Source organism: Lentinula edodes (assembly GCF_021015755.1).
Source record: "Lentinula edodes strain Le(Bin) 0899 ss11 chromosome Unknown C8R40scaffold_33, whole genome shotgun sequence".
NCBI classification, from domain to species: domain Eukaryota; kingdom Fungi; phylum Basidiomycota; class Agaricomycetes; order Agaricales; family Omphalotaceae; genus Lentinula; species Lentinula edodes.
Window position 1 is genome coordinate 223,459 of NW_025764339.1, and position 27,032 is coordinate 250,490.

The following is a 27,032-nucleotide window of genomic DNA, read 5'->3' on the forward strand; positions in this document are numbered from 1 at the left end:
CTGAGTGGCTTGCGAATATGGCTGCCGTGGATAGCAGGCTTGAGCTGCTCTTCAAGCATGCAGTAGTTGGCACTCGTCAGCAGGACCACCGCCGCGGCAAGTACACAACGCTTCCAGCAGGGTGTGGCTTTGGGGGTGGCCGAACCTCACCCGGCAACTACGCCAATACTGCGCACAATGAGCCTTTGGTTGATGCAGTTCTTTCTGACCCGGCTGTACAGCGAGTTGCGCGGTATGTTGACGGTGAGCTTTTCACTTCACGTAGCTGACTGCTTCTCACCTCGCGCCCTATAGCCGGCTTACAAACATACTGGCCTAAGCTTCACCAATTCCTCTCCAACCTCTTAGAGCATATCCTGATGGACTGCCCGGACATTCGGCGCTTGTTTGCAGGGTGCTGCTACGGTGCATGCCACCTCAACCTCCACAACGCCGCCACCTTGGACCACGAAGATTATTACAACATCCTCTTTGCCCTCTGTGCGGTGTATGCAAGTGGTAAGTATGATCATACTCGTAGTGGGCATCTCATCGCCTGGTCCCTCGGGATCGTAGCCCAGTTTCCTGCAGGCTCCGCTGCTTTTCTACCTTCTGCTTGCGTCACCCATGCAAACACACCCATTGACAGCAAAAGTGGGGAGCACCGCTCGTCCATTGCCTTCTTCACATCGGCAGGTCTAGCCAGATGGTATCACAACGGGTATATGTCCGACAAGGAGTTTATGGAGCGGGCGAGTCCAAGGCAGCTTTCAGCATGGAAGGATTATCGATCGAGGCTTTGGAAAGCAGGGCTTGAGCTACTGCAGTACGATTAGCACCTCTGTAAAGCACCGTTCAAAGTAAATAGAAAACATGCAGTGTGTCTTGGAATCATGTTATGCTTTGTGCGGGGTGCAGGTACAAAAATATGACGAACACATAAATTAAGATTTTTATTAACATTTCTCCCTCTGTCAGTGGTGCAATGCCCAGAAAAATTCAGAACTTATTCTTATTGAAGCTTTGGTGCTTGATAACACGCCTATGACATTGGAACTATACAGTGTGCAGTGGGTATGGTTATATAAAATTCAGAAAATAAATTCCGAGAGCGTTGAGTTATGAATGGAATAATCCATTCAGATCATTATGCGCGCTTACTTGTCTGTTGCTCTTTTTTGTGTCACTTCATCTGCCCAACCATTCTGTTTGCTCTAAAAAGCCTTCACAAGCGCTGTAAATATGCCCAGAGAGCGGACTAGCTCTGCAGATAGAAAGGCCAAGCGGGATCCTGAACAAAAAGTTCAAGCTCGACGCCTCTCCATCAATAAGGCTGCCAAAGACTATAGGAGAAGGTGTGAGCTGTCTCCTTATTCTGCAGAGCCTTGCGCTGATCTACAGCAACTGCCTTCCACAGAAACATTGGCCAGTACAATGAATCCTCCAAGGAACGGGTGGCTCTGTGAGTATGGGTAATGTGGCGCAGAAAACCCTTTGCGCGCTAGCTGCCTGCTAGAAATGCTAATTGATATCAAAGTAAGTGTGCTGGTAGGACTGCAGAGCAGATTAAAAGCTCCAAGGAAGATCGCAAGGCAGCTGCAAGGAAGTACTACTTGGCGTATGTCTGCTTTTAGCTGAACTGAAGTACGTGCTCATTGTTTGCTCTGGCTTCCAGAAACCGAGAGAAGATTCTTGAAAAAGCAACTGCAAAACGCTGGAGGTACAAGGTTTGGAGTGATTTGCAGGCCTTTCTACTGACCTGCAGTTTTAGGGCCCACGTCAACAAACATGGAGGTGCTGATTGGGCATGGTTTACTTACTGCCCTCGGAAATCCAAGTTTCGCACTGGAGATACAGTAGACTGAGTTTCATGTATCTGTGAAGATTATTATCTGGCACGCTCAATCCAACTAAGTCTTTAGAAGCATTTGGAATTGCACATAGCGCTGAAGTTACAGCATATATTTACACGGCGCAAAGGAGGCAAAAAATAGATCAACGTATATATGCGTGCTGCGGCCACCAACAGCGTTAGCTTCAAACGGTTTCAGCCTCTGTGTAGTCATCCACGGCAAGCTCTTCACCAACATCTTGAGATGCTCCAGCAGTGCGAAATTCGCGGAGGGGACCGTTTCGGGAAAGGCGTTGAGTGAGATTTTGGGCATCCCACTGCTTGAAAACATCCTCAAACCTTGCCTTCTTCCCATTGCCTGACATAACTTCGCCACCGCGCCAGGCAAGCCCTTCAATGAGCAGCAACATCCTTGACGTCTACTGTCAGCAGTACGGAGGTGAAGAAAAAGGTAGGAAGCGCACCTGTTCACGTACACCCCAGGCGAAGCCCCCTTAATCACAACAAAGACCTCACCCTTGGTAGGTGGGTCTCTGAGTAAGTCCAGGACGCCGGAATCCTTTACCTCGGTTCAGAACATCCACGCCTTGTCAAAGCTGTCGAATTTCTTGTACAGGCGATGCTCATAGAACTGAGTTATGTCTTTAACGGAAAGCTCCTCATCCGCTCCATTGAATCGATCAAAGAACCCTTGGTGACCATCGCGGCCATGATAGACAACATACCAAGGCCCAACAGCTTGGCTTGCAGGGGCAGCAGAGCAGCGCGCAGGCTCTGGGCAACTCGGCACAGCAGCAGTAGGAAGCTCAAGCCGACCTCCGGGGATGATTGCAGGAGCAATGACCGATGCAGGGCTTTCAAAGCGTTTCTGCACCTGAGTTTTAGGCCGAGAAGGGGTGGCTGGCTGGCTGGCAGGAGTTTTTTTATGACAAGACGGCGTGCTTGGGGGTGTAAACGATGTTTGAAGACTGTCTGCAGCAAATATGTCAGCCAAAGGCTCATGTTTAAAACACCCAGTGCTCACTGAATGATTGAATTACTTGCTCAAATGCGTGGCTCAAATTCCCATCTGCATTGTCAAGATCATGTTGAGCTTGAGAACGCGCTGCTACCATAGCCTGCAGTGCTAGGTGACGCAATGGCATTAGCTGCTAGCTGCTACCAGCAGAGCTCACTATGACTTACCAGCTGCAGCCTTGACAGCTTGCTCCGCTGCAACATGGCGCAAAGCGTCATCAGCAACAGTTAAGCTCGGTTGAGCTTGAGAACGTTCACGACCTGCTTCGCGCTGAGCTTCTACAATCAAGGCAAGCCTTGCTGCACGAGCTTCGGGAGTGATTTGCTGGCTGGGTAAAAGAGTAGGCTGCGATTTGGGAACTTCTAAGATAACATCCAGTTCATGTGAACCTTTTGTCACGGTCAATGGTCATATGTTTAATTTCCAGTAACTTACCAACCATGATGACAATCAAGCTCGTCCTGCTTTGACTTCAATAAGGCGCGCTCTGCTCAAAATGGCCTGGGTTAAGGCAGCGGTGGTTGGTGGTCAAGGTCAAATTGTACGTATTTAATTGCTGCTTCTTATAAGCTAATGCACCGCTGATCACACGTTCAGCCTTCTTTTTTTTTTGGCACATTTAACCCAATTTTTCTCGATTTTCCCCCTCGTTCTCATTTACCTAGAAACGCTCAGAAAAGCTTGTGCCAGCCATGTCTAACCTTACCTGGTGCGAACCTGTTGTCAGCCAACCGCTCGATGCTTATCAGATTAGCTCCAATGAGCCTTTACCTCCTGCTTCCACGCAAACAGTAGCTGCTATTGGTGAGTAGATTGTTGAAGTTTAGGTACACCATCAGCAGCTCATCATTCTGCTGCATAGCCGCATGTTCGAGCTTGCCGTTGACTAAGCCTAACTATCAGCCGACTGGAAGTTCTGTTGCAGCATTTCTTGCGAGCAGCTGCGAAAATGCTGTGAGCCCTACACGCGATTCTCCAAGCCATCCTATGTCGGTCTCAGCCAATAGAAGGCCCCAGGACAGCACTGGTTACGCGACTTTGACACGGTTGGACTCGGCCAGCAGCAGAGCTCAGGAAATCCTAGGCAGCAGAACATCGACAGCTGTCCCTTCTGGTGCCTGCTCAGACTCAGCCAGTGGAAGAAATACAAGCAACGCCACTTCATCAGCTACCCTGCTAGCTGGCGGGCTGCTCAAGGAGAAGGGCGCAGGCGCGGCATCTGCTGAGGCAGCCAACGGTGTTGTTTCTGCACAAGGCACCCACACTGCCGCCGGCCCTACAGCTACTGCTGCGGGCAATGGCTCTATGACCGTGAGTCAGTCTGGGCCGATTCCCTTGGCGCCTTCGTCTGCCAACAACGCCGCTCCTCCTGTGTGCCTTCCTTTGATAAAGAAAAAGAGGTCAGAGATGGGTCAAGCAGAGAAGGCCGCTGCGCGTAAAGCTGCATTGGCTCGTGCAGAGAAGCTTTCTCTGGATCTTGAGCGCCTTTTGGTTGATCAGAATGAGCTCAAGGCAAAAGTTGCGGAGGAGAATAACATCACCGTTGCGCGTGTATCCACGCTGTTGAACCAGGTATCAGCCCGCACTGGTTCAAAAAAGGCTTCCGACTACAACGTCCTGGTGTTCCTAAAGACCCAGGAGCTCAATGCTTGTGAGCGTCCTTTGCTGCTTACTCTTTGCTTCCAACTCATGCTCTCCTTCCAGTGCGCCCTGCTGGAGCCAAGTTTTCACTCAAAGATATCCACGCTGCCGTTAAAGAGGACGAGGAGCTTATGGAGGCTCTTAAAGACCCTGAGCTCATGGCTGAGTATCGTGAGTTTTTTGACTCTGAAAAGGCTGAGCAGAAGGTTGCTGCAGTCCGTGTCAGCAAATCGTCTCAAGCTAAAACCGCGGCTAGCAAGCTTAATCATTTCCAGCAAGAGGCATGTTGCTTAATTTTTTCTTCGCTCTGATGTTTGCTAAACTCAAACCGCGCACTGCTCAGGCTGATTTTCTTGTTGATGCAACTGGTGCAGCAGTTTTTGGAATCGTTGCTCGCGGATCCTTTGAATCTTCAGTGACAAGCTCGTTCTTTGGCCGGGGTCCAGCTGACGCCTTCCTCCGCAAATACTTTGGGAAAGGAATTCAGGAGGTAACTGACCTTTTTGAAGCCTATGTCTGCACGGCAGAAAAGAGTACGCCTACAATTTGTTACTGAGGGTTTGCTGATCAATTGGCTTGGCGTTACATTCAGTGGGAACCCGAAAGCTCTACCAGTCTGAGATGATTAGTGAGGTTGTTCGACTCATTACTCAAGGCCTCCGTGAGTTTTATTTTATTTTCTATTATTCCACTTACCAGACCACAACAGGCGAGGTTACTGGCATCTCATCCTTAACCATGAGCTATGCAAATTTTAACAAGCTTATACTCGTTCCGTACAAGGTTGATGTCACCGGGTGGCCTGAAGATGTGGACCGGATATATCCACAAAAGCTCTCTGCCGAGGCTGTCAGGACGTTACATGACGCCTGGACTAATGGGACTGCCCACTGGATCCGCCTGGGCGCCCAGGAGTATCGCGCTCGGCTGCATGCGCTCAACTCTGAGGGAAAACTTGACCCTAAACCGCGGCAACATCGTAGCGACATGGGTGGTAAACACCAAAAGCGCAAATCTACCGAGGCTCATGGCAGTGGTGACGACAGCGATAGCGAAAACCATGGCGAGGAAGACCTACCTCCCATCCCCCCAAAAAAGAAAACCAAGCCTTCGAATCGCCAATCAAGGCAAGGGCAGGCATTAGCTACCACAGAGCCAGATGGTGGAGGCGGTTCAAAAAAGTCTTCGTCCTCCAAGAGAAAGGCCACCAACGGCTCTGGGAAGTCCACTCGTGGGAGGGGAGCCAAGGGAAGGCATGGGAAGCAGGGAAAAAGCAAGGGACTCAGCAGTGATGACAATGGCTATGAAACTGGCGCCGACGATCAGGCGTCTCAGGATGAGTAGCTCAGACTCACCTCCTATTGCGTATGGCGTGTATTTCAGCAACAATCCTGTGACGTACCTTCCTGCTTTACTCTATTATTTGTTGTAAATCTTGCTGCATATTGTCTATATCTACAATGAACAATACGTGTAATTCTCAGAGCGCTATGTAATAAGAGGCACCCCTCAGCTGATGTTCATAGCAATAAGGTCATTAAGTTTGAGAGCCCGCTGCCTGAACACTGTACGTGATGATGTCCGGGAGTCGGACCACTCCTGAATTAGCATTGAAATAATATTTTAAGGATAGTATACTGCTGTACAGTATGACTTTACAGTATTTATCTAGTTGGGGCAAAAAAGTCTTAACTACTTGTCTACAAGCAGATGTTCAAATGAACATTTGCTTGTGTACATACAGATATTGGGGCTGTACAGGTGGATTCTGCCGGAGAACTTTGACAACCAACTGGTTTGGGGGGTGACCACCCAAGTAAGTTCTATTTGGACCTGTGAAGGTGTACACTCCAGCATTGTATCCCCCTCTATTTGCACTGTTATCCCAGTCATCTACCAAATTTCGACCAAGATCTTTGTCGAAGGTACCGTCCTCTTAAAAGTTTGGATCATTACAATATAGGAATGTCAGAATGAAGGTCATTCAATTATTGCTATAGAACTCACGGAAATAAGATTTTTTATCTTCAGCAGTGACTTCGAGGGGACAAAAATCAATTATCCACTTTCGCTTTGGAATTTAAATCAGGAAAGTAAATTCAAAGAAAGCGGCGACACACACATAGTATGCTTGATTCTTGATATCCAATGACGCTCTTGTCAAGATACGAGGAGGGTAATGAGCAATGGAAAACTCATGATCGGAACTGCTTGGAGTAGTGTGATTTTGGGGAGGAAATATGCTCGGGGCGGCATACGAGGTTACGAGGCTGTAGTTTACGGAAGTATCGTCCTTATATACGGCACTCCATACAAAATTAATTTCTATATATGGTAGGAGTTTCTCCTTATTCGGACAAAAGTAACACTGAGTTGAATTGTATTGATTTTCTTGTGACCGGCACGGGATATCACGAGACTGTGACTCTGTCACAATTATTTTTTCTCGTCTCACTCAGTTACTCCATAGCTACTGTAGTTTACGTGACTTTGCTTTTATTTTGTTCTCAATAAACATTCAATGTCGGCGCCTGTAAGGCACCCCGTTTATTTGATTCCATAATATTTAATAACCCTCAAAAAAGGAGCCGAGTTTCTGCCATGCACGGTGGTGCAGTGGCCTGCAATCGCATGTTGGGGTAATAGCAAGCATGTACAGAGACGCAAAGATGATCGGTAGAGAGCAACATAACGTAGTTGAAAGTGTCATGGCAAAAAGTACAGGGAATATCTCTGGCCAGCAGAGGGGAAGAAAGGAAGAGTCAATAGCCACAAAGTGATAGTGATATTTAAAGTATTGCACTGTCAACGTTATCGCCGTCGCTGGCGGATTGATTAGTTCCTCATTCTCAATCGACTGGGCCGTCGCATCACAGGTGGGGTTTGACTGAACTGTTTCATCAGACTGCACTGTCCTTGCCTGTTGATCTTGTCCCATCCACAGAACTAGCCCGTCGACTAGCTGAAAGGACACGTCACAATTCGTAGTTTTTCTTTCAAAGTATTTTGGATTTGTTTGTGCGAGCCTACAAGGAATACCATCTCTATTGCGTACTTGATAAATCAAAAATGAAATCTCGCGACGGCTCTGCGTCGTGGAAATGGTACAGCTGAATCAATGATTTGGAATCTGGATATTAGTGATATTAGTGGTCATGGACATACATATTGCGATACAAAACTCACCTCTGACCGATATTTACCTTCCTTCTCCTGCCTAGAGTTGCCCACCCATCCAAGCATCTGAATCCATAGATTCCCTGCTTTTACATTCTTTCCTTCCAAATCCGAATCCCCCGAGATCTCAAACGTCACCCGATAGTTGCACTGAGTATATATCCTTTGAGATTATTCTCGAGAAAGCACTTCACCGGTCAGGGGAATGCGTGAAGGACTAGCCCAAAGACGACCATGCAGAGGTAGGTACATTTGACAAAGTAACGACGCATGGCAGGATAAGCGTAACAAAACGAAATTGAGACGAATTGCTCTGACTCGGAGGAATGTGTGGGCGTTCGTGTGGAACAGGATATGCAGCAACAACCTGAAGGACGATGGGACGATTTTCTTTGACTAGCAAAGGATTTTTTCGAAGAAGGTAGCAGTGCCCAGCAAATTGAAGGAACTATCTTCTCAATATCGCGTTCTTTATGCCTCATCCAATCCTTAAAGCGGACGCGGCAGAAATCGCTCATCGTGAAGACGACGCCTTATTTTACTAGGCCTGGATATGATATGAGCATCCAAGTCCGTGGTTATTCTATACAACGATACTTACCTTATTCATATCTGACACGAAGAAGATCTCTCAAGAATTGTTCTCGCCTCGCAAAGAAGCTGGTGAAAAGAAAAGAAAAGATTGACTGTGTCTATTGCACCATTGATTTTGCATCCTCATATTTATCGGCTAACTGTATTTTGCAACGCGTTCATCTTCAAAAGCGACAGACCAACGACAGACTATGGCATTACTCCAGCGGACCATGGAAGCGTTCTGCACATCTACATTAGAACTGTGTATGGACATGGATGATTTGACGGAAAACCTCGGAAAGGCCATGTACTCATTACTGGAATTTCCGTTCACCGATATATTTTGACCCACCACGGCTTTCTGGGCTCGCTATCACTGGCTCTTTGCTTGATTAATGGTCACGATTGGCCAGTGGTGAAGAGGACGACTTATTTGCTTACCTATAACGTACTCGGAGTAAAGAATCTTCGCCAGTTGGAGCGGAAAGTTAAACGGAGGACGAATTCCTCAATATTCGTACAACCTGCTAGGATGAAGTATCCTAATTGATAAGCAGAGATCGCTCAATGACAGGGACTCAGACGAGAGGAGGGATGCGGGAAGTCCAAACATGAAACTCGAAGTACCTATGGAGGTAAAAGGAGAAAGAATCAGAATGTATAAATTATGTTATCTGGAGCGACACACGTACGGAAGCAATCTGTTGGCAATAATCGGAGATAATGGCGTCCCTCAGTCTATCCTCAAGCCAACACAATCAACGACGTAGCCATCTAAAGGCATACCCAACTCGATTATCCAGATGAGTGATTTCTTTGGTTCGATCTGTATCAGGCATTCACTAAAACCTCTTCAAACTCGGGAAACCACCTCTCTTTTTAAGGCACAAAGAAGAGACCCAAATGATTGCAACCAACGCACGAAATGAAGGCAGATAATATCAGCCTTCGGGATTTTGGTGCATAAATTGCAGCTATCCTGCTTGGGCGAAATACTTCTTAAAGATCCGAGAAAAGAACGAAGATAACAGGTCGGACGTCTTCACATCGGGCAGTTTTGACAGGACGTGAGCAGTAGATGCGAAAAAAGAATGGATGGAAAAGGTTGGCATTATCGATCGGCCCTATGGAACGAGCCTGAACATGATGGCAGACTCTGAACAACATCGGAATAACGATGGAATGAAAGATTGGGCAATCGAGGGCAAATTTTCTGCAGGCTTCTTTGCATTCGCCAGTAGGAGATCGTAGAATATGTGGTGGTGGCCGATTTTGCAACAGACTCAACACCCAATTTAGGGTTTCTCTAAGCTTCCACTTTTCTCGCTTCCGGATCCCCGCGGATGTCTCTCCCAAAGCCTCTGATTAGTAAGCTTGATAGCAATGTCTATCCTCGAGCTTTCCTAGACTACATCCCTCAAAGCCAATCGGATAAATATCAACGTGCGCGCAGAGCCGTACTGTACAAATTTGCGGAGCGTATCAATAGGTATCAATAGGTAGCATCCTATGCTGACAATAATGTGACTCGTAAATTTTCATAATAGGCAGAGAGCAGCGATCAACATGCATGGCCCACAGAACCAGTACCTTATGCTAATCACCCCATTCCCACTCAACTTCGAAGGCACCTTGAAGTTGAAGATAGGGTGGAACACGTGAATCATTTTCAGATTGCCACCGCAGGAGACAACAGCGATGCGACTTGCGAGATTCTTTCGAATCTGGTCCAAGAATGCGCCAAACCGAGCTTCGAATCATTTCCTGGCGCCTTATTAGATATTGCATGGGACAACAAGAAATGAGGTTCGTGTCCCGTTTAAAGTGTGAAAACAAAGGAAAAGACAAATAGTATGTAGGCCATGGATAGTGTACCGTGGACCTTTCCCGTTTCAAAGAAGGAACTTCAGGTGGGGTTTGTATGTTCAGGCCTGACACATCATCACAGACCTCACGGTGCGTTCTACTAGAAGACATACCCAACATCGACTTTTTTTTTGGTTATATAGAAACATTTTCATAGAGACAACAAAACGCAAGAAAGTTCATTCTACAGTTCAACATCCGTCGACTGATCAAAGCCACAAGGCTGACTTTCTTTCCCCCAACCTGCTACGGTGAGCTCGTTCGTGTGTGGAGCCGCCGCGAGGTACAGGTGCTCAGAGAGTGACGGGAAGACATCCAATGGAAATGAGTCCACCTGTCAACAAGCATCAGAACCGAAAACAAGTAGGGTCCAAAATTGAAAGGTATCATCATACCGTTACTGTTGTCATTGCAGCAGACGGCCTGCGCAGAGCTGTGGCCATCGTTAGCACACACCCCGAAAAGACGGGATAGATAAACTTACCAGCCACCATTTTCAAGACCAATAACGGTTATGGGAGAGCAAGTGAGGCCGACCAGAACGTCAACGCCTTGGATGACGATACCGAGGAGACCAAGAATCGTACTGGCCGAGGGACTGGAGGCCGGCTCGACGGTGTTGCAACACTGAAGGTCGCCTGTACTGCAGCTGCTAGCCGGCTCACCACGAGGAGCAGGTGTGGCGACCGCAAGAGTAGCAAGAGCGATGGAGACAAAGGCAACTTTGAACTGCATGATGAAACTGGGGGAGTACTTGAACGACGATTGTTGGTTGTTCGAGTGAGGAATGTCCTGGGGTTCTTTCCAGCTTTTATACCTTTCCTCCTCGATTCCAAAGCGGTCCAGGAGGGTCCAGGTATGTCCGTAAAATGGGGTTGTGTGGAATTTTTTGCGATGCCTCAGGACCCGAATATCATTATGTCGAAAAAACTTGTCCGCCACAAACAACAGCAACGAATAGCAGAAGGACGCCGCATACAGGTGGAATCCTTGGTAAATACAAATCATCATTCTATATGAAGTGTCCAATAAATTATCGGCTCTCTCTCTCTCTCGATGTACTTACGTTTCGAAGAAGAAACTACATTCAACTTCAGCATATATTTTTCGCACTTACGACAGTTTACAACAGTACAACCTTGACATTAATTACCGGAAGCACAACTTTTGAACAGATAGAATGATTTTGGAATTGGTTTACATATCTAACCACCAGATTAAATTCCCCTGCATTTGCCGCTCATCGATCTCAACTCGATTTAGTGACTAGAAATTCGATGCCACTGGGACGGACCTACAGAGTTGCACTGAAGGATAGTGAAGGATCTGGACACTGAGCGCTGAGCGCTGAAGGCTAGTAAACTTGGAGCGCGCCGTTATCCTGGATCGCATTTGTGAAGAGATCGGGAAAGCTTCATTGAATTCAAAGCGACGTCAGTTAAGTATAGTACTTCTACTACTGTTGACCACCAACCTCGTTATACAGCGGGTACTGTATGACCTGTGTATGACTGATAGGAAATTTTACTGGCTTGAATTTGTCTACCATTGCAAATGCAAGTGTCAAAATGGTATTCGTGATCAGATCGAGTCCTGGTAATACAAGAACTGACATACCGAGCCGGAGCCGTCGAAATCTCATCATTGGTTCGATGGTGATGAGAATCAAGAAGTGTTCAGTCTTGCATTCTGGCTATGTGCTTACTTAAATGTACGGTACTTCGCAATCTCTTCTACCAGCTTACATACCTCGTTTTCTGAGATGGAATTCACCGAATTAAGTTATGGATTGAGATGCTTCAGCACAAAACAACCATTCCATTCGCTTATTACAATACTACCTAAGATAACCTATCGCAAATACCAGCTCTCCACAATCATGTCAAGCAGCAGCGAGAGTATACAGATATGGCAATGTAGTATGGGACTCGCAAAAAGAGAGTCGCGTCGAGTCATTAGGAACCTCCGGGGGCTTAAAGATCCACAGGGACACAGCCGATGGAGATGAGTCCACCTTTTGAGAACAGTTAGAAAAGAAAAAGAAATTCAGAGGCATGATTATACCGAAACTGTTATCTTGACAGCAGACAGCCTGCGCAGAGCTGCGTATATTGTGAATAGTGTGTCCGTTATCAAGAGGATAGATACATACCAGCTGCTTCCAGAAGCACCGATGACAGTGATGGGGGAGCAGGTGAGACCGACCAGCACGTCCAAATCCTGAAGAACAATGCCGAGAAGGCCGAGGATACCGGCCGCGCTAGAGCTGGAGGCAGACTGGACGGTGTCGCAGCACTGGATGGGCCCAGTAGAGCAGCTGCTGGCCGGCTCATCACGGGGGGCAGGTGTGGCGACCGCAAGGGTAGCGAGGGCGGCGGAGACAAAGGCGAGTTTGAACTGCATGATGAGGGTAGAGAGAAGTACTTGAACGACGATGTGGGCTGTTCGAGTGAGGAATATTCAAGAATTTCGCCCAGCTTTTATATCCTTTCCCTCCCCTTCCTTCAAGACGGCTGCCACAAACCCAAGGGTAATTTATGACCATTGAGCACGTTCCGCAGATACGATGGTGAGAAATGTCATGACCAGGGCGACAAACCTCTCCGCGTCGTCAATTTCTTGTCAAAAAAATTATCCGAATCTATACTCCACATGAGGTGGATATTGAAGCTTGAGGCCCGTCTGTGTTTGACAGAACCGGGTGGTCAGCTGGTGGTTAGGTATTATCGTGACGATGTTTCTGACGATGTTTCCGAGTCCTGTCAGGGCCCTGTCGTTGAATCAGCCTGGTGAAGAAGGATGAAGACAAAATACCGGATCCTGATCTCTTCTATGATTCTATGATGTTCGCGTATCAAGCGACAATGGGAGAAGCCTCTCCTATACACACATCAAACAAGAACATTGTATTCCCTTGTATTCCATGCGTCTCATTAAATTGAATGGACTTACCGAAGACAAAAGTCAAGGAAGCTATCTTCAATTAATTGCCTTTCTGATTTATACTGGGTTTAAACTTTAGGACGTTCGTTCTATGTATGGTAAATTTAATAATTCTATACCAAGGATTCTCAAAAACACCGAAGGAAGACAGAGGAAAGCCTATAGGAAAGCTTACCGCAAGTATCAACTCTTCCCAACCAATGTCGTAAGTTCACAAGCAAGCAGAGGCCTGAGTTCAAAGATCTATTCGTGGGCTACACGAGTCAGAAAACCGACACTAAACAGCACTAAACCTGTGAAAAACCTTGGGAACGTAGTATCCAACCAAAAGTATTGCCCACGTATTGTTTCTGAAAAGAAGAAGCTTCAGAACGAAGAGGGTGGATTGTCAACGAACGGATTTTTTTATTGAATTTAAGAAGAAATTCGTCAAGTACAAGGGACGACGAGTACGAAGGACCAGACCAAACCAGCAGACCATACTACTTGAGTAAATAAGTTGAGGGACCTGTAGCAGCATAGCTCATGGCACAAAACGTACATACAATATGCACGACACACGTTCAATGACCAGCTCAGATAGGAATTATTCCCGACCTGTTCCCGACATTGAGAAAACTAACTCCGATTTCAATCTGACTACAACCCTCCATCGCAGAATTCGGCCGCATCACCTGGATCATGGAGTATCGGGATGGTCCCCAGCTTTCTCTCCTTCCTCGTAGTCGAAATCATCAAACTCAAACTGAGAGTTCAGATCAAAATGTCCGGAAACCTGCGCGATTATGACCCTGGTAGATACTGAAATTGACCACCAACGAACGACCTAGGCTACCTGGACAGAATGGACCAAAGCACCTTCTGGTGGACTAACGTATACTCCCCACCCAAGCAGCTCAAACACCAAGGGGGTCACCTCTATCGAGAGTATGGCGATACCGGCGTAGACGAGAATCTTGGTGAGAACTGTTATGTAAATAGGAAGAAAGAATTATGTTAGTGTCAGGTAGACGGAAAAGCGAATATATGTAAGGAACGACTGGGGAGGGAAAAAAACAAGGCGAAGATGAAAACAATGCGAAAAAAGCGCAGGCGAGTTCAAGTCTCAACATGATGATGATCTGATGGTAGTGGTAATGGCAATGATGATAGAAGGATCATGACAGTAAGAATGATAGAGCGGACGACAGGAGTTGGAGATACGAACAAATGATAAGTGGGGAACCGTTAGATAGAGTAACACACGATATGTGAAGCAAATCAGACGTTTGAAGTAAGAAACTGAAGAGCTGAAGAGGAAAAACACCAGTCGTTGACGAAATGGAAGAAAGCTCACCATCGGCATCATAATGTATATGTTTTCTCATCCCACTTCCACTTCCAAATTTGTCCTCACTCCCATCCGGGGTGTAAACTATATCCTCCTCGGCATTCACTTCATTAGAAAGTTTTGAGCTTCCATTCCCTGCTCGAATTTTGATCTCGCGTCCGACGTTTCCATTCCTATGACTATCCCTCGCAAATCCACTGCCGATCCCACCTTGTATTTCCACACCGACCGTCAATGTCGACGGCAGGTCGATGACAGAAGGTATTGACCCCATCCTTCTCCCAAGTTCATACTCATCTCCTTCAACTTCTCCTTCCTCCATACCAATAAACCCGTTTGGCACCGGTCCCCTATACTCCGTCGCAGGAAGATAAAATCTTCGATTAGGCATCCCTAGCCACCTCATGCCTAGTTTGACTCGGGCTGCGCCAACCACTCGTGCCACAAGCCGGAATAATGGAGGAAGGAGAAGGCCTAAGAGCGATTTTGCAAATAGACGCCAGATGAAGATAAAGGTGACTCCAAGGAGAATTTTGGCAAAGGCAACAACGGTGAAAAGGGTATAATCTTTGAATCCTCGGTCAATGGGTACCCAAACGGTTTCGTTATCATTGTGAACGTTTACGATGTTCCATCCGGCGCCCAGCATGGGTTTGGGTCCACCCAAACGTTCGATAAGGTCGTGCAGGTGGAAGTAGGCAGTCGCCCACCGGCCAAGGAGGGCACCGAAAACGACTGCACCAGATGCTATAGCGTCTTCGAAGCACGGACAATCATCAACTGGTTGAGGGTGCTGGTTGACGAGAAGGAGGAAGAAAGTTGTCAAAAGAAGTGGTGGAGAGATTGGTGAATATGTGATTGCGGAGAATGCTGATGAGAACGACAAGGACAATGACGAGCCTTCTCCACTGTTGTTCGCTGCAGACCCCGATACAGCGTCGGATATCCAAGCCTGCAGTCGGGCGGAAAACCCGAATCCGGTTAAATATCCTCCGATATTCAAATCCGTTACACACCACCAAACGCTAGCTCCAAGTAACACCCCGAAGATGCAGTCGATAAATGAATGCATGGCAGTATAAATTCGCCCTAGCACGATGGAGAGTGTGTAGATGAGGAGAATGACTGTGCAGGTCCAGTAGACAACGGAATCATCGTAAAAGAGCGTGTGAACGTATCCCCAGAAGAATAGAGCTATAGAGACGCTATTCGTCGAATGCGTTGACGGGAAGCCATATTCAAGATGATGGTTGCCTATAGCTGCAGTGCAGTAATAGATGATGTTATTGCAGTGATAGAAACAAAGTTGTTTACTTACTCAGACGTGTAACGGGCGGCGCCAATGGCCTTGGACTACAAACCAGGTCCTTCACAATACTGCTCGCGTAAACTCCTCCGCCCATAACCTACATCGTACCAGTCTTGTTTGTCAGCATTTAATATCAACAATTTGTATGCGATTTGACCAACCATAACCAGCCCCATCCCCATATCCCTAAAGCCAAAGAAGAACATCGCCGGTAGCAAAATCATGAAAAAGGTATGTGTTCCAAGGGAGCTGGTATAAACGAAATATTTATCCCAAAACGGTGTTCGGAATCGTCGTTGGAGACGAGATATAACATGAGATTCTCGTTCGACGATGGGCAGGAGAAGAGAGCGCAGGTAGAATCGGGTAGGCGAAAGCGAGTTTGATGAAGAGAATTCAGAGGGAGAGTAGTGAGAGGATGAAAGGTCGCTAAAATCGTCCAAGTTGTCTAAGTTGTCAAGATCATGGTTGCTCTGAGCGTCGCGCTCATCACGTTGTTCAACCAACATCGTGGGTGACAGTTTATTCGTCTGTGTTTTCTGAGTTGGTTGTATAGAAGTTTCATACGCGTTCGCTGGGGGTCGGTTTGTCCTTCCACAACTTGGTCTCCTGTGAGAGTTGAGAAACAATTTCAAAAACCCCGGACATTCAAGTGATAAGATAAGAATACCGTGAGACCTTTGTTCCGCGGTCAAACGGTTTATGTAACCTGGTTTAACCCGCCCCAAATGCTCCCAAATGTTGATTCATCTACAGTAAGTTAGTACCATGTACATATACTGTGCATACTCGGGGCTCACATCAGTTGATATTGTAGCAACTGAGGTGTTCGAGTACGCCGCTGCGTGTGATCTGAGTGGAACTGTATAGTTATAAAGTAATAATGCCGTCTCTCGAATAGGTGTCATATCTGACATACGGAGTACTCCCTAACACCAAACCCGCCCTAAATTTCATTATCAAGCAGCTACAAAGATAGTAACATATATTGCCCGGTGCTGCTTGCAGCATGAGTAGATCGTCGAAATAGGGCACTCGATTGAACTGGACGTGTTACTTTTACTTATTTACAGGACAGGCCGGGACATCTCCCGACTGGTCAATCATTTTGAATTTTCTGAATTAATTCCTGGCATTATTTGTCCCTTTCGACACTCGGAAGACCACAGCTGATCCAGTACAACAAGGACATCACTCAATGGAATAAAAGTCATACCACGATGCTCGAAAAAGTCATAGCCATGATCATCAAAAATCACAAATCAAAAATGACCACCGCAGGGGTCGAACCTGCAATCTCCTGATTACCTTTAATCATCGTAGTCAGACGCGATGCCATTTCGCCAGGCGGCCATACGATCATCATGAATAGTGTCTTTCAGTGAAGTGTCCACATTTTTTGGTTATTTATTTAGAAACCATTTTCTTCAATCCACAAAAGACTTCGATTTGTTGAACAACATAAAATCCATCACCTCGACCACAACTCAACAACGCCCGACAGACCCAGCTTCCAATTCCAATTACAATCAAGGTACCGAAAATGACCAAACAATGCCTATACGATTGAAGTCGAGCGAGCTCGCGTGTAAGCCGTCTCAAATTATGTGACTCAGAGAGAGACGGGAAGACAGCCGATGGAGATGAGTCCACCTATGCAAAAGGGTTGAAACTACATGAAAAAAGCAAGTAAGAGGCACGATCATACCGTGACTGTTATCCTCACAGCAGACGGCCTGTGCAGAGCTATACACATCATCATCAAATGCTCCACCATACATGAGTATACTAGAAGCTTACCAGCTGCTGCCGGAAGCACCGATGACAGTGATGGGAGAGCAGGTAAGACCGACGTTCACGTTCACATCCTGGAGAACAATGCCGAGGAGGCCAAGAAGAATCGCGACAGGGCTGCTAGAGGCAGACTGAACGCTGTCACAGCACTGGATAGGTCCAGTAGAGCAGCTGCTTGCCGGCTCATTTCGAGGAGTCGGTGTGGCGACCGCAAGAGTAGCGAGAGCGGCGGTGACGAAGGCGAGTTTAAATTGCATGATGAGTATTGAGAGTACTTGAACGACGGCTGTTGGCTGTTCGAGTAAAGATTATTCGGAGTTCGTACCCAGCTTTTATACCTTTTGTCTTCCCTACCAAGACCTTCCAAGACAGTTCAAAGGTGTGCTCGTCAGGCTTGTTCCGAGGACTGCCCCAAGAAACTGTACCCAATGTCTGAATATAACCCGCGTAGTCGATGCTCCAGCCCTTAATCTAAAAAAATCCTCGCATCTGTTTAGGAGCCGTTAGGGAGACCTGTCTGAATACAGCGAAGGAAAAAAAGGCTCGACCTAGAATTGACGGACCAGGATGGACCAGGACGTACTGTGCAGGTTGTATTCTGTAAAAATCCTTGGTGAATGTGATCTATTCTTGACAAAGGAGTGTGTCAGATATAGCCTGACGGATGTCAGAAGAAAGACCATGAGAAGAACAAACCACTTAATACGAATCGGACTACCTAATAGCCAGAAGCCTTCATGTCAGAGGCAATTGAATGCATTGATATACTTCCAAGAGCCTCCAAGAAGTTGATTGCCATTCTGGTTTAGAATGTTCGTGCCTCGAACCGGTTGAACTTTCCCAAGGGTGAAAAAAGAGATTCCTGTATACTGTTGTATACTCATCCTGCCCTTTGTGTTAGAATAGTTCTAGGCCTCCTCTTCCTGCCGAGTACGACCCTGCGTAAGTGAAGACTACCCATGCAGAGTGCAATTCCTATATCATTTAACGCCGTTCAAAGCCCATCCAAAGCCTTAAGGCCCTCGAAGGCTCTTGGAGCTTCTCAAATGACCAGGTGTGACGTCGGAGGCGTTTGGCGTTTGGCGGTGTTTCTGGGAATATCGAGAAACCGACAGAGACAATTACCATAAGTTGTCATACGTGCATTAAGGAAAATTAACGGTATTGAGAAATTAACGGTATTGATTTCGTATCAACCAATCAGAGCGGAAAGATCGTACCAAGAGTGCAGATTCTGGCAGAAGGGAGCTTGGAGTTTAGCCAATAGCATACCGTATTTCTTTCCATAACATCAGACATCTGCATGTCCTTGTCGTAAGAAAGGCAGTTGGGAACTGAAGAGTCTGTGTATGCCCGATAGGTTGGTCACCAACAAGAAAGAACATGACGAAGTAGTAAACTCACTAGCTAGAGTCATTTGACGTATCATACATACCATGAACAACAACAGATGAACCAGCCCTCGATGGTTACACTCCACAACCTGAAGCTAGGAAACGAGGCAGGACGGAAGCGTTCATTTGCATTCCCAATTTCTCGCGATGACTTGGAAAGGGGAAAGTTATAAATACAACCCTACAGAGTACACAGTACACCGATTATCGATAGATACTTCTCAGCTGGCTTTCAACCGTTTCCGCGGACAGCTTGATATCTAAGAACAGAGAAGGAATCAGTAGGGTACGGGAACAATAGCGAAGCATCTGTACATTTCTGGGGATCTAAACATCACGAATCGTAGCAGGATTTAGAGAAAAAATAGACCGTCAGCAAAGATCGAGCAAATTTTTCCCGACGGCCTGGCTTACTTTTACTAAATTCCTTCTCTTTGTGTTTCTGGGTGAAAGCTTTGAGAGATGGAATAAGAAACTTGATGACATCGTTCCCTATTGCCTCTCTACTCTCTGCGTCATCCTCGAGCACTTTTGCTAGTCTGTGCCTCTCCAATACTTCTTCAAGTAGGTCATAGAATCTCGTAAACTTTTCCTTCGTTGCGGCTTTGCCTTTTTCCTTGGGATCGTCCGAGAGTGACTGCATGAGCGGCGAAAAGTTAGCATCAAGATAGCTCGCTTTCGCGGTACGAAAGTTCGAGTTCAGGATATCTTGCGTAGGCTTAGTGAGATAATCAATCAGTGATTCTTGTCGTGGCTCGAGGATATTCTTGCGGAGATAGGCAATGTTATTGAGAAGGAAAAACGAGTCGAATGGAGGGCGCCTTTGTGTACGAGCAATAAGGCTGACCGTGTTGATAATGGTGACGACGATATCATCTAAGGAAAGGAAACAAAATTTTATTACGCGGCACAGCCCGAGAATTGAGAAATGGGTAGGGTGAGCGGTAGCAGCGGAAGAAAGCTGAATAGGGAGAAAACGCACAAATAAAATGCTCTAATAACGTTTGCGCGCTAACTTCGACTATTGCTTGCTTCTTGACTACGACGCCCTCTCCCATCTTCCAGTTCCCATCCCCCACGACGGATAAAATGTCACTAGAACCAACGAGAACCTCTTGCATGTTGTTGAGAAACTGAACAGCCTGTGGAATATTCCGTGAATCCAGAGCGTCAATACGATATTGAAGAAAAGCGCACCTCCACTGCAGCATCTAATAACGCTGTACTCGTGTCCCCAGTCCTTCCCGCTGTTGATAGCTTGATATCCGCAAGGGCTTCGGGAAACATCCTGATGCACACCATTCGCACGACGTGAAGAACGTCTTTGTATTCGTTCGTTTCTTTTCGATTGTCATTCCGACTCTCGGGAGAAACCTTGAGTGCAGAAATCTCTTCCCACATTGGCTGCAGCTCGAGCAGCGCCTCATAAGCTGAGAGTATCAAGAACCCATATTTTTGCAGAGATCGCTTAGAAAAAGCAACCAGTGCTGTGATGGTGGTGCTCATTAAAAGCACAAGCGGATTGAGCAGGTTACCGAAATGAGACGCCAGTTGTGATGGACTAACTAGCGTGCTCATTTCGATGAGCAGATCATATTCTTCGCGGGCCACAGATAACACGGATTGAACCCATGCTCCGAGTTCCCTCCCTGTGGCGATGGGTTCAACAGTGTCCGCGCGATCTACGACGCGTTTCCCATGCGCCTCAAGACACTTCTTACCCCACGCCCCTCGCATATCAGCATACCCGCGCTGAGCATCCTTGAGCGTGGTAAGAATCGTAGCCGCAGCTGGATGTGATGGATGAGTAGACGGGACGGGCAACGTGCGGAGAAAAGCGACTATGGGCTGAAGTGTAGTGCGTAATTGCGATGGGAATGGAGCTTTGACTATTTCAACGCCGGGAGCTGGTGTATTGCCAGAAGAACCTTCAGCGACGAGTTTGGTGTAAAGCTGAGCAAGCTTTTTGGCGCCAGTCTCAACCAATCTGGCTGTGTCGAGACTATCTTGATCAGAGGCTTTGAAAGCAATCGAAGCGTTGAGGCGCTGAAGGGCATCCTTGTATACTTCGAATTGTCCTGGCTGAGGCCTGCATTGTCTTCGTCATCAATTGAACAGAGCGCGCGATAGCGGACAACGCACCCTCTCAAAATCAGTGCCTCTTCAGCAGCTATTCCTTCCTGATTACTTGCCACCTCATCGATCTTCAGTAGGGCCTTCTCAATATCTGCAGGTGCTAGATGATCCTCGGTAGCTGGGTGAAAGATATCACGTACTGCTTGCTCTTCGATTCAAGATTTGAGCAGAGTTGTAAAGTGGCAAGATGGACTTTTCAAGCCTGGCAAGGCGCGTATCAAAGCTGTTCAAAATAGCTGGTAGCTTAAGTCAAGGGTAACATACATTCACGGCAAAGCTTACTTGTCATTTTTTGAGAAATCTGGTGGGTTTTACTCAGATTCTGTTCCAGCTAACACAATGTTACTGACACTCGACTTCTGGAAAGTGAAATAGCCTTACCAGCTCGATTTCAGCGGAGTCGTCATCCATCTTGTCAAGAATCAAATGATATAGTGGTATAAGCTTGTGAAAGAATGAAAGAGCGTATAAATTCCAAAAGATGATGATAGATGATGATTATCTCAGGCGTCTGAATAAACAAACACAAGCTTCATAACACTCGCTTTGACATCGCCTTTTTCTGCCTCTGTACATCCTGGACACCAGCAGATTCATCCTAGATCTTTATAAGATTTGCTCTAAACCTGGGGTAAGATTTTTGAAATCGCTCGCGCCATTCGAGGTCCGTTATGAATAAGCTCAAATTCAATAGGTTATTTCCGTATCTCCTGTCAACATTGATTCGCCATATTCATGGGATATGAGAAGGATTACCTGTTACACATTCAGCCAAGGGAGCCACCGTACTCCCCTGCTATTGTCGCTTTTGGACGCTTCTGCCGCACTCAGCCGCGATTTCGATTTGTCCAGGTCGATTCTAGTATGGTCGAAGAACACACTCTTTCTGATCATCTTGCGGCCTGCGCCAACCCCAGTGAACTGGTAACATTCCATTATCAAGATTCAAGATCTCGAGTGCTACTGTACTTTCCATATTTGCCAGAAGGTATCAGCGTCCACTCATAATGCGAGAGTCGTATCTTTCGTGAAGCGTAAGGTAAGCAATTCAATCAAACAGTATAAATTCAGACTTGTATTTCGAGTCGAGTCATTCCATTTTCCCCTCAGATTGAGATTTAGTCGCGAAATACTATTGTACTCGTGCGCTTTTGTCTGGACGTTGAAGCAAGGTAAAAGTTCAAATTCTCGAATTTTACATTGCGTAGTAACAATATACGCATCTAGGACACTGATTTCACCGTTTGGCATAGTACCAAGCGACACTTAAATAATCGACAAGCGGTCGATTTCGGTGCGTTGTGTATGACTCCTACACAGAATTCTGACATTGGGACGTTTTGATGGATTTGATTATCAGGAATCCGGGAATATCCAAGGGAGTTCAGTTTGACCCGATACCAAAGGGCACCGGGAGTTTGGTCAGTGCTGTAGAGAGAAAATAAACAATCGCAGTGGGTGTGAAAGAGGCAAAAGCGAGTTTGAACTGCAGACCTGTGTGGTGTATTACTTGAACGACGGCTGTTGGTTTTCGAGTTTAAACCCTTTATTTATTTTTTCTACAAAAAATTGCATACATACAAGTTTTTCTCAAGACAAGGTAGGTCCATTTGGTAATTTATGGAATGCTGGTACTGCCAGTGTCAATCATACCCAGAAGACTGAGATGTCCAGACCCAACTATTCGAAGGGGTTCGGGCATTATATTTTATGTCCGTCATGATTGCGCAGATTCCGGTCAAAATCTCCTTCAATGTATTTATCTTCATAGAAGGAAGAGATCAGACTAGGAGTGACAATTCAGTTTAAAGCCAGGGTACATATGCTAATTCCATTGATAGATAGATAGTGTATGCGCCACACCAAATTGGGTTTATGAAGAGCTTAAATACATTCAGATCTTTCTCAAGCACCAGACTCAGAGATAAGAAGCGGTTGCATTTATGTTGACTGCGGAATTTGGTCACCGAACGACATCGACTGGAATTTTGACCAGAAGATCAGGCCTTCAAGCTTCAGGCCCAGGGCTACAAATGGTATGCTTCCTTCCTTTCCTCCTATGTTCAAGAATATTGCTGCAAATTGAATGACCGTGAAAATGCCAATGACTCGGAAATGTGGGGCGAAGAGCTAAGATCCTGGTGAAAGGAGTCCTATGCCCAGCTTGAGTCGGAGAAGTAAGCTCTACATTTCTACATATGTAGTTCAAGCTCAAGGTTTCAAAATTTCATGCCGAAATCTTTGGGTAATGACGTAGTTGTTGTGCATGAGCTTCCGAGGACAAACAAATATACTGTTTTGCTCACAACTGTCACCGAAGCATGGCTGAACGCACGAATTCTAACATGTTATTCGCTAATTTTAACCAGGATTTTTCGTACGTCGCTCGAGGTCTGGATGTTGAACTGCTCTCAGTGCCAATACTTGCAGCTGCATCTCTGTAGGGACACGGAAGGGCTACAGTATCACCAATTGTGACCCATTTGGACGCGTTTATACTATGAGTATGATTTCACTTCATCTCCTGTCTTCTTTATTGACTAATCAACTCTCCAGATGATGGTGCAAGGGGAATTGTGGAAATGCTATTTTGCACGTCTCTCATCGCGCTAGTGGGCGCTGCGGATCAACCTCAGTCTAGTCCGCGAAAACTGCAGATTGTGAACACCAAAGTACGTCTCCGATTCCTAGTTCATCACCCGTTCTCAACATTGACTTCAGCGCCATTCCATGATCTGCGAATTGCTTTTTCCATCTTCTATCCTTGCCGTTAAACTGAACCGGAAAACCCTCGTAATTGTCCTAGAGACCGAAATATACATTTATGATATCTCGAACATGAGATTACTTCATGTTATTGAAACCACGCCCAATCCAGAAGGCTAGTGTGATATACCACTTCTTTATGGCTCGACCTTATCCCCCTTTTAGCAATATGTACTCTATCTCCTTCCGCCGATAGCTCCTACCTTGCGTATCCTTCACCTGTTCCATCTCCGGCGACACCTGGCACTTCAGCGATAAACTCTGTACCTTCCTCATCATCTAACGCTGCACCACAGTCCGGAGATGTGCTTCTCTTTTCCACCCGCTCACTCACCGTCGCCAATGTCATCCAAGCACATAAATCTCCAATCTCATTCCTTTCTATCAATTCGACGGGAACTCTCCTCGCTACCTCATCCGATAAAGGAACTGTCATTCGTGTTTGGACTATTCCTGGTGCAGAAAAGCTATATCAGTTTCGTAGAGGAACACGAGAGGCGAAGATATACTCCATGAACTTCAATTCCGTGTCGACCCTGCTAGCTGTTAGTTCCGCCCATGACACAGTACATATCTTTAAGTTGGCCCGCGGGAAGGAAGGCTCAGGTTCTACCAATGGGAAATTGTCTAGCCCCTCTCCGTCATCAGATTCTGTGGACACTGTCGAGGGTGGGGTCGACGGAGGTTATGAGGCGTTTATCGAAAAGAAAAAGAATGGAGGTGTCTCGTCGAGCTTGCGGAAGCGATCATTGCAAGTGACCAAGACACTCTCGCATTCAATGGGTGGATATTTACCAAATACGCTCACGGAAATGTGGGAACCATCACGAGACTTTGCTTTTTTGCGGCTCCCGACGAGTGGTGCTCGGTGCGTGGTGGCCTTGAGCGGGTGAGTATTCACATCACGTTCGCGTTGGCCTAATATTGAAGGCTGTGAACAGAACAATGCCACAAGTCATGGTCATTTCGTCTGAAGGCTACTTCTACTCGTATAATATCGATTTAGAGAACGGAGGGGAGTGTTCGTTGATGAAGCAGTACAGGTAATTGATCGGTTTTCCATAGTTCGTGCTATCTCACCCAATCCGCCTAAATTCAGCTTGCTCGATTCAGGTGATGACTCATCAGGGCTAGCAGAGTAACATTTATCTCTTCCTCATTCTTATGGCGTTTTTATGAGATACCTTATGCTTACGATGTTAGTACATAATGCTTGTGTTCACTGGTACAGACTTTGGGAATTGGACGAACGAAGTTGGATTGTGTTTGTAATCTTTGATAGTACGGTATCGCGGCATTAGCTTTATAGCCCCAGCTTCTATAATGTTCTTTCCCCTTGCTTCCTTTCAATGATTATTTCGATTCATTGTGTTCTAGGGGATGCGTACCCGGCTCTCATAATACAGACTCTACCTAGTTTCGGGTCCTGCGGGGCCAGAATTGAACGTCCAAAAGTAAGTTAAAGTCATGTATCGAGTTTGGTTTGCTCATATGACTCTGAGTATGCTTAATCCCCCACTCTTGAGCTCGTACATAATATGTCTCCAGCACTCAAAGTACTCAGGTGTTCGTTAAAAACAACGTTTGCGCAACGAGCTTGTCCGAGTCGTATTTTGTTAATACCGCATCTCGTTCGTGAGCGTATACAATCAAGTCATATCCATAGAATTTCTCGATTTATTTAACAATATTCTGAATACACGAAACACTTCAATCAAGTCCATCAAGTCACAGCTCAACATGATCCACCAACTGGTTCTACAACCGTCCCGGCCTCCACTGACTGTAGTCAAGTATTGAAAATGAGGTGAGCATGCATAGAAGTCGTGCCTGCATGTGAGCCGTCACGAGATGCCAGGTGTTCAGAGAGTAACGGGAACACAACCGATGGAGATGAGTCCACCTACAGAAAAGCGTTAGGATCGAAAGCTTGACCTGGAATAATCATACCATGGCTATTGTCGTCACAGCAGACCGCCTGCGCAGAGCTATATACATCTTGAGAAAATTACCAGCATGCGGAAACACAAAAGCTTACCAACTGCTGCCAGAAGCGCCAATGACAGTGATCGGGCTGCATGTAAGACCGACGAGGACGTTCAAATCTTGGAGGACAATGCCAAGGAGCCCAAGAACCGCAGCAGCACTGGAACTGCTGGCAGACTCGGTGCTATCGCAGCACTGGACAGGGCCAGTACTGCAACTACTGGCGGGCTCGTTGCGAGGAGCAGGCGTGGCGACCGCAAGGGTAGCGAGAGCGGCGGAGACAAAAGCGAGTTTAAACTGCATGTTGGATATAGAGAGTACTTGAACGACGATTACTTGCTGTTCGAGTGAAGAAAATCTATCGAATTCCAGAGCTTTTATACCTCTCAACGCAGGCTGTACAGTACGCCTGAGGCTTACCTCAATGACGAGCCATAAGCCATGTAAACATATCTATGCCTCTGTTCCTTTTCCGGAATTGTGTTGCAAGCTGTCGAGAGTGGAGCCAACAGGATGATTTGTGGAGTAGAAAGATCGCATGTTGTTGCCAGGAAGATCGTCTGCCAGTCCTGAAGGAGGATATGTCGAAATGTGCGCGGGAGTGCAAATAAAAAGAATGACTCGTTGTTGGTCAACATGGGAACTCGACAATGCCATAAGCGAAGGTTCTCGAGGGAAAAAAATTAAACCTTCGAATTCGGAAGATATGAAATTTTACCCCATGCCGTGTATTCGAGCCAAGAAGAGTAATGTGATTCATAGATCCGGACAGACTGAGACTTGTCACGTATGACCTACCAGAATAAACTGTCCGCGAATTCATATCTCGTCCGATTGTAGTAAAGGACATATTTCGCGCAGATCATGTTGTACAAAATCCTAATAGACTTCTACGACCCAGGGCTTGACTGACAACAGAATAACGGGATGAATAGAATGTTATGAGCTGATGGAGGCTGATGATCATGTTGTGAGTTCGTTATTCAAGCAAACTGTATGAAGGTTGGAAAATCGTACAGTGCTTTGCGTAATTCTTTGCTTGCTCGACTTTTTCCCATCTATTTGTGTTTCTTTATTTGTCCAATATATTTTGCCCCAAAAAGGATTTCAGCGATAGCTTTTCGAAGCCCGACGGCCCCGGTGGTCCTCGAAGAGAGCCTCGGCCCAAAATATATTGGACGAATAAACAGCAATAAACACTTGGTAAAAAATCCATACAAGCAAATCTTTTCGCAAAGCACTGTACCCGTGTGATTGTCCACAGC

General features: G+C 46.4%; 10 protein-coding genes and 1 non-coding gene across 11 annotated transcripts; 3 read left to right on the plus strand and 8 right to left on the minus strand.

Annotated features, from left to right (window-relative positions):
- Positions 1-17: 17 nt before the first annotated feature.
- On the plus strand, positions 18-815 carry C8R40DRAFT_1053013 (uncharacterized protein; the record flags this gene model as incomplete). The annotated part of the gene is made up of 2 exons (XM_046224805.1): positions 18-243; positions 295-815. 2 exons carry the CDS (start codon positions 18-20, stop codon positions 813-815), a joined length of 747 nt encoding a protein of 248 aa, XP_046083248.1.
- A 1,333-nt stretch (positions 816-2,148) lies between these two features.
- C8R40DRAFT_1002758 (uncharacterized protein) lies at positions 2,149-2,399 on the minus strand (the record flags this gene model as incomplete). Its single annotated transcript, XM_046222772.1, has 2 exons — positions 2,149-2,250; positions 2,304-2,399. Coding segments are annotated over 2 exons (198 nt in total), but the record flags the coding sequence as incomplete, so codon positions are not given.
- Positions 2,400-3,541: 1,142 nt separating this feature from the next.
- On the plus strand, positions 3,542-5,834 carry C8R40DRAFT_1071936 (uncharacterized protein; the record flags this gene model as incomplete). The annotated part of the gene is made up of 6 exons (XM_046226400.1): positions 3,542-3,653; positions 3,712-4,500; positions 4,554-4,661; positions 4,766-5,023; positions 5,083-5,151; positions 5,200-5,834. The coding sequence occupies 6 exons, from the start codon at positions 3,542-3,544 to the stop codon at positions 5,832-5,834; spliced, it is 1,971 nt and encodes a 656-aa protein (XP_046083250.1).
- Positions 5,835-10,402: 4,568 nt separating this feature from the next.
- C8R40DRAFT_1053090 (hydrophobin 2) lies at positions 10,403-10,844 on the minus strand (the record flags this gene model as incomplete). The annotated part of the gene is made up of 3 exons (XM_046224813.1): positions 10,403-10,443; positions 10,505-10,542; positions 10,594-10,844. 3 exons carry the CDS (start codon positions 10,842-10,844, stop codon positions 10,403-10,405), a joined length of 330 nt encoding a protein of 109 aa, XP_046083251.1.
- Positions 10,845-12,082: 1,238 nt separating this feature from the next.
- On the minus strand, positions 12,083-12,512 carry C8R40DRAFT_1053171 (fungal hydrophobin-domain-containing protein; the record flags this gene model as incomplete). Its single annotated transcript, XM_046224822.1, has 3 exons — positions 12,083-12,123; positions 12,174-12,211; positions 12,262-12,512. The coding sequence occupies 3 exons, from the start codon at positions 12,510-12,512 to the stop codon at positions 12,083-12,085; spliced, it is 330 nt and encodes a 109-aa protein (XP_046083252.1).
- A 1,366-nt stretch (positions 12,513-13,878) lies between these two features.
- On the minus strand, positions 13,879-16,200 carry C8R40DRAFT_1053160 (uncharacterized protein; the record flags this gene model as incomplete). Its single annotated transcript, XM_046224820.1, has 4 exons — positions 13,879-14,018; positions 14,389-15,642; positions 15,701-15,788; positions 15,853-16,200. 4 exons carry the CDS (start codon positions 16,198-16,200, stop codon positions 13,879-13,881), a joined length of 1,830 nt encoding a protein of 609 aa, XP_046083253.1.
- A 760-nt stretch (positions 16,201-16,960) lies between these two features.
- C8R40DRAFT_t189 lies at positions 16,961-17,044 on the minus strand. The gene has a single exon. It is a non-coding gene; the product is annotated as a tRNA-Arg (tRNA).
- Positions 17,045-17,303: 259 nt separating this feature from the next.
- C8R40DRAFT_1053278 (hydrophobin 2) lies at positions 17,304-17,742 on the minus strand (the record flags this gene model as incomplete). Its single annotated transcript, XM_046224835.1, has 3 exons — positions 17,304-17,344; positions 17,400-17,437; positions 17,492-17,742. 3 exons carry the CDS (start codon positions 17,740-17,742, stop codon positions 17,304-17,306), a joined length of 330 nt encoding a protein of 109 aa, XP_046083254.1.
- A 1,341-nt stretch (positions 17,743-19,083) lies between these two features.
- On the minus strand, positions 19,084-21,426 carry C8R40DRAFT_1162303 (Cullin repeat-like-containing domain protein; the record flags this gene model as incomplete). The annotated part of the gene is made up of 8 exons (XM_046230228.1): positions 19,084-19,139; positions 19,294-19,755; positions 19,862-20,021; positions 20,077-20,968; positions 21,022-21,106; positions 21,156-21,251; positions 21,298-21,346; positions 21,397-21,426. The coding sequence occupies 8 exons, from the start codon at positions 21,424-21,426 to the stop codon at positions 19,084-19,086; spliced, it is 1,830 nt and encodes a 609-aa protein (XP_046083255.1).
- A 1,479-nt stretch (positions 21,427-22,905) lies between these two features.
- C8R40DRAFT_507505 (WD40-repeat-containing domain protein) lies at positions 22,906-25,198 on the plus strand. The gene is made up of 7 exons (XM_046235281.1): positions 22,906-23,192; positions 23,273-23,392; positions 23,446-23,519; positions 23,572-23,687; positions 23,737-23,896; positions 23,947-24,670; positions 24,723-25,198. Exons 2-7 carry the CDS (start codon positions 23,337-23,339, stop codon positions 24,826-24,828), a joined length of 1,236 nt encoding a protein of 411 aa, XP_046083256.1. The 5' UTR covers positions 22,906-23,192; positions 23,273-23,336; the 3' UTR covers positions 24,829-25,198.
- Positions 25,199-25,643: 445 nt separating this feature from the next.
- On the minus strand, positions 25,644-26,070 carry C8R40DRAFT_1053213 (hydrophobin 2; the record flags this gene model as incomplete). Its single annotated transcript, XM_046224828.1, has 3 exons — positions 25,644-25,684; positions 25,732-25,769; positions 25,820-26,070. The coding sequence occupies 3 exons, from the start codon at positions 26,068-26,070 to the stop codon at positions 25,644-25,646; spliced, it is 330 nt and encodes a 109-aa protein (XP_046083257.1).
- Between the last annotated feature and the right edge of the window lie 962 nt (positions 26,071-27,032).

What these genes read in the sequence shown, in the direction of transcription:
- C8R40DRAFT_507505 (XM_046235281.1), top strand. Translation starts at nt 23,337, where the DNA reads ATGGCTGAACGCACGAATTCTAACATGTTATTCGCTAATTTTAACCAG. An exon ending in TGGACGCGTTTATACTATGA is followed by an intron (nt 23,520 to 23,571) that starts GTATGATTTCAC and finishes TCAACTCTCCAG; the next exon opens with ATGATGGTGCAAGGGGAATT. An exon ending in AACCACGCCCAATCCAGAAG is followed by an intron (nt 23,897 to 23,946) that starts GCTAGTGTGATA and finishes TCCCCCTTTTAG; the next exon opens with CAATATGTACTCTATCTCCT.